The sequence below is a fragment of the Babylonia areolata genome, chromosome 3, assembly GCF_041734735.1.
Source record: "Babylonia areolata isolate BAREFJ2019XMU chromosome 3, ASM4173473v1, whole genome shotgun sequence".
Taxonomy (NCBI): Eukaryota; Metazoa; Mollusca; class Gastropoda; order Neogastropoda; family Buccinidae; genus Babylonia; species Babylonia areolata.
The window spans coordinates 23,853,577-23,858,175 of NC_134878.1; the positions used below are offsets into that span (position 1 = coordinate 23,853,577).

Sequence of the window (4,599 nt, forward strand, 5' to 3'; positions counted from 1 at the left end):
CGTTTTCGGGAGGTGGTAGGTTGGTAAAAAGTTGTTTTACTTGGTTTTAAGAACTGTAAGGATATGGCGAGTTGTTTCCATCGTAGTGAATTCTGGCTCAACAGATGAACTTGCCACTTCTTGTATACCGCTGCCAGATGAATTTGTTAAAAGACTTTTTAAAATGAGTTTAAGCTTGGTGCCAGTAACAAGTTAATCTTTCACTGGAATTTTAAAACACAGACCTAGCTACCATCCACTGAGCAGTTGTTCCAAAGATTGTCAGTTTCACCTTAGCAAAAAAAGAAAAAAAAGTACAAATTCTAAGTACTCGGGTGTTAAAATTGACAGCCTATGCAGTTTCACGATGCATTAATGCGGGCAATTCTACACTTACAAGTTTCGCGCAGAACTAAAAGAAATATTTAATGAATAAAAATCTACCAAACAGCTTTGCAAATGTTTTGACAGGTGGCAGTCTTTGCTAGAGATCTTGGGCAAAGGTCTTTTCTGGCACCAGTTATTTCTTGCAATGTTCACCCGCTGGACTGAGATAGCCTTAAGATTCTGTTCCTTACGGAGGGGCATCTGATGCTCCAAGCTTTCGGTCCTCGCCATCTTAGTCGGCGGGCTGGAAACGAGTCCTCAACGCGTTCAGTATGTTCATCACCAGCACGGGCTCGTTGGTAGGACGGTTGGACAGAGGGAAGCACACGTTTCTGTCCAAGTCAACGACGTTCGTGTTGTCAGGAAGCTTCAAGAGCACCTGGTGTGCCTTGGTCAACCATTGGTCTTCACTCACGAAGAACTTCATCACGCTGACCAGCAAGTCTGGATCAAACGTGTACTTCGTCCCGGTCAAGACAGTCTTATCCATCAGGTGGAGGTTTTTCGTTTGTATGGCGAAGTCCAACACCTTGTCCAGTGTGTCGGGCTCGAACTCGTACCCTCCAGCAACAATGTCGGTGATGAAGTCCAACTTTTCGTTGCGCAGTGCCTCTTCCAGCACCACATTCTGGCTCTCTTTACTCAGTTTGGTGTGGCGATTGGGATTCCCCACCATCGCATCCTTCACCTCCTGCCATTTTTTGTTCACGAGCAATGTCATCACCTTCTCCTCGGACAAGGCACTCGAAGTCTCACAAGGCATCTTGGGTTTTCTGGAACCGAAAGATACAAAGACACAAAGTCAGAAATGTGTAACCTCATCTGAAGCTAAATCATACATTTCCGAAAGGAGTTTTATTTTTATCAGTTATGCATACATTAATGCGGTACTGAAGACGCTTTCATTCCTGCACAGTCATGTGCTCATAAATAGCACCAGCACCCCGCTCTGTGCGCGTGTGTTCGACTGCGCGTGTGAAGGTGCGCGTGCGTGTGCGCATGTCGTTGTGAGAAAGTTTAATGAATGACAGCCTAAGGTTTTTGCAGTTCCTCAGCTTAAAGATGCCAGGAAAAACCTGTTAAACTCAACTACCACTTACATTTATTTTGAAGACAGTGCGGATCGACTTAACTTTCGTTTAAGAAATCACAATCCAACTATCAAGCGATGCAGCCGTATATTTCTCAAAGGAAGCATTCATTGGCGCTTAACTTCAGAGCTGTAGCTGCCTTTACGAAGGATTGCGGTATGAGTCTAGACTTCGGCAAGGGAACAACGTGGTTTTTTTTGTTTTTTGTTGTTGCTGTTGTTTTTAGTATGTCGTTTTTGGAAAGCAACACTCGTCTGAAATGAAAACTGCCACTGCAGAGGAAAAAAAGTTGTTCCCACCCTATGTCTAAAACCGTGTTGCCTGTTCCCAAATCTGCAAGAACCATTGTTGCTGTTTTTAGTTGGCACTTCACCAGTACACTCTGCAGCTTGAACATAATCAGCTTCACGATTTGACAAAACCAGACAATCCACTCTTGAGACAAAGCAAAACTATCATTTGCAAATTTTGTTTCTATGAAAAACTTGCACCTGATCTGTGTTCATATCTGCTATGTTTGTGAGTAGCTCACACTATCTTATGCGCGGTAGTTTTATGTTTATCTAGGAAATAAAAATGAAAATACGTGCCCGTGTAAATGAACGATTAAAAAAAACCGATATATACAGATAAGGTGTATGGACGTGTGCTGCCGGGATGTGTAAGGACTGAAGATGATCATACGTCGTCAAGATTGTTATAAATAAATGTATAGATGAATATATACAGAGAGAGACATGGGAACTGAATAAAACAAACCTATCCCAGAATATGGAAACAATGTATGGTACGCAACGCAAATAAAGTCAGTCACAAGCCACAGAACTGGTTCAAAGAAGAACAAAGCTGATCTATAGCATAAAAGATTATTCATATCAAGAAAGATTAAAGTACTTACAACTACCATCACTTGAAGAATAAGAGGGGACTCGATACAGACGTACAAAATATTTAATGGGTTTGACGATGTAAACATAGCATGCTTTTTTTTGTACTCCAAATGTAGACACTACAAGAAACAGTACAGATAAAATATTTAAACAATATTTCAGAACAAATTTCAGAAAGTTTACATTTAGTAACAGAGTAACAAATTATTGGAACAAATTAATATGAAACGTCCACCTAGTATAAATACTTTTAAGAACCTCATAGATAAAAGCATGAGTTATTGACAAAAACGAAATACGACTTTGATGGATAAAATGACTGAGCTAGTCAACGACCTGACCAACAATAGAAAGGAGTAAAATCTGAAGGGGCATAAAAAGTCAAAAATAACTGGTTAAGTTGTATATAACAACGCCCCAATGAGCCTGAAGAGACGCAAAGAAGGCCAGTCAAGGAGTGGAGGGGAAGAAATGTAGAGTATATTTTACAATGTTGTTAACCAATTTTTATTTGCAAGTTTTTCCGTCTTATAAACGGAAGAGTAAAGGGGAAGAAATGTATTGCCCAGGTCCAGGCTATTACCACTACCATAGACCACTTGTTCACATGACTAGCTCGATTATCTTCGTAGTTTTCAACCGAGTATTCTGCATTTTATCTTAACGAAACTGGCCTTAACCTTTGTCGAAACTTATTACGAAAGTAAATCTTCCTTTTGGTTAAATGCTGTGAAAGCATGCACTGAAAGAGGTGGTGCGGTCTTTATACACGTAGTAAAAAAAAAAAAAAAAATGGAGATGCTTTCCTCACACATTAAAAGCAGTCACTCAAAAAGTCATGGAGGGAATGAGACAAAACCCCGTGCTGCTCTGGAACGAATAAAACCAATGATTTTTTATAATTCGTGCTCAGCGAGGTAGGTGGCAGAATGGGACGCTTATCTGATAAAATATCCTTGGGGGTCTGGGTTTGAATCTCGGTCTTGTCCTTTCTAGTTTGACTTGGAAATCAAACTGAGCTTCTGCGCATTTGGATGAGATGTTAAACCGAGGTCCCGTGTGCAGCACGCATTTGGCGCACTGAAAAAGCCGGCCATGGCAACGTAACTGTTTGTCCTCCGACAAAAGTCTGTAGAACAAATTCACTGATAGGTATACAAAACCAAAAAAAAAAGGGGGGGGGAATATATATATATATATATATATAGAGAGAGAGAGAGAGAGAGAGATGACGCTGTCAAGGCCTGACAAGAGTATTGGGTTATGCTGCCCGTCAGGCATCTGCCTGGCAGGTGTCTGGTATACAGATTTGTCCGAACGCAGTGAAGCCTCATTGAGAAACTGAAACTCAGTTCGTGCGGAAGGTGGTATAATGCAGTGGACAATTAATTAAACATGTGTACTGGGGGCGGGGGAGTGAAATGAAAACATTTCATTGCTAATTTCAAAGTTTCGTTCATAGTCCAGATTTTTCCCACGTGCAAATAATTTCTGACTACACCAGAGACAATGGTGACTCTGAAACGAAGCGCGAGAATCGTGAGCATTCCCAGCATCCCAGAATCTCTAAGCTGAAGGTACTTACCAATATGGAAGTAAAAATCGTACAAGGTATCGCACGGTCAGCTGCCGTCGTTCGTCTGCCACTGACACACAAACTGCAAGAGCTGCTGAAGTGGTGAAACTTCACCTCCCGATTTCTTGTCACAAGCTCTTCGTTTTTGCTAAGTTTTGCTAGTTTAGGAATCTTGAAAATCACGGGACATACGTCAGATTTGTGAATTCGGGATGAAATGTGACGGAAGGTGGAACAGGGTGTTGGGCGGTGAGTGAGGGGGGTGTGGGGGAGGTAAAAAGAGAGAGCATGTGTTTGAGTGTGAATATGATAAGAAAAACAATTAGCACAAACGTTTGGCCAAAATATGTCTTGAACCGTGCCTCTCGGTTTGCCAAAATTTAATAATAATGATAATATGGTATTTATATAGCGCTGGATCTCGTGCAGAGACAAATCAAAGCGCTTTCGCACCAGTCATTCACAAGCATGGATAACTCTAAAACTGGAGAAACTGAAGACAAGGAAGAGGCAGGGAAGGCGGGCTATTTTGGGAAGAGGTGGGTTTTAAGGCCACACTTGAAAGAGTTGAGTGTGGAGACTTGGCGAACCGAAAGAGGAAATTCATTCCAATTGCAAGGTCCAGAGACAGAGTAAGAACGGCGGCCAACAGTCGAGTGTTTGGGTATGCGTAAAC

The 4,599-nt window shown here is 41.6% G+C and overlaps 1 protein-coding gene across 1 annotated transcript; it reads right to left on the minus strand.

Moving 5' to 3' along the window:
- Positions 1 to 219: 219 nt before the first annotated feature.
- LOC143280513 (uncharacterized) lies at positions 220 to 3,978 on the minus strand. The gene is made up of 2 exons (XM_076585191.1): positions 3,933 to 3,978; positions 220 to 1,139 (listed from the first exon to the last, which is right to left on the minus strand). Exon 2 carries the CDS (start codon positions 1,127 to 1,129, stop codon positions 599 to 601), a length of 531 nt encoding a protein of 176 aa, XP_076441306.1. The 5' UTR covers positions 1,130 to 1,139; positions 3,933 to 3,978; the 3' UTR covers positions 220 to 598.
- Positions 3,979 to 4,599: the final 621 nt, after the last annotated feature.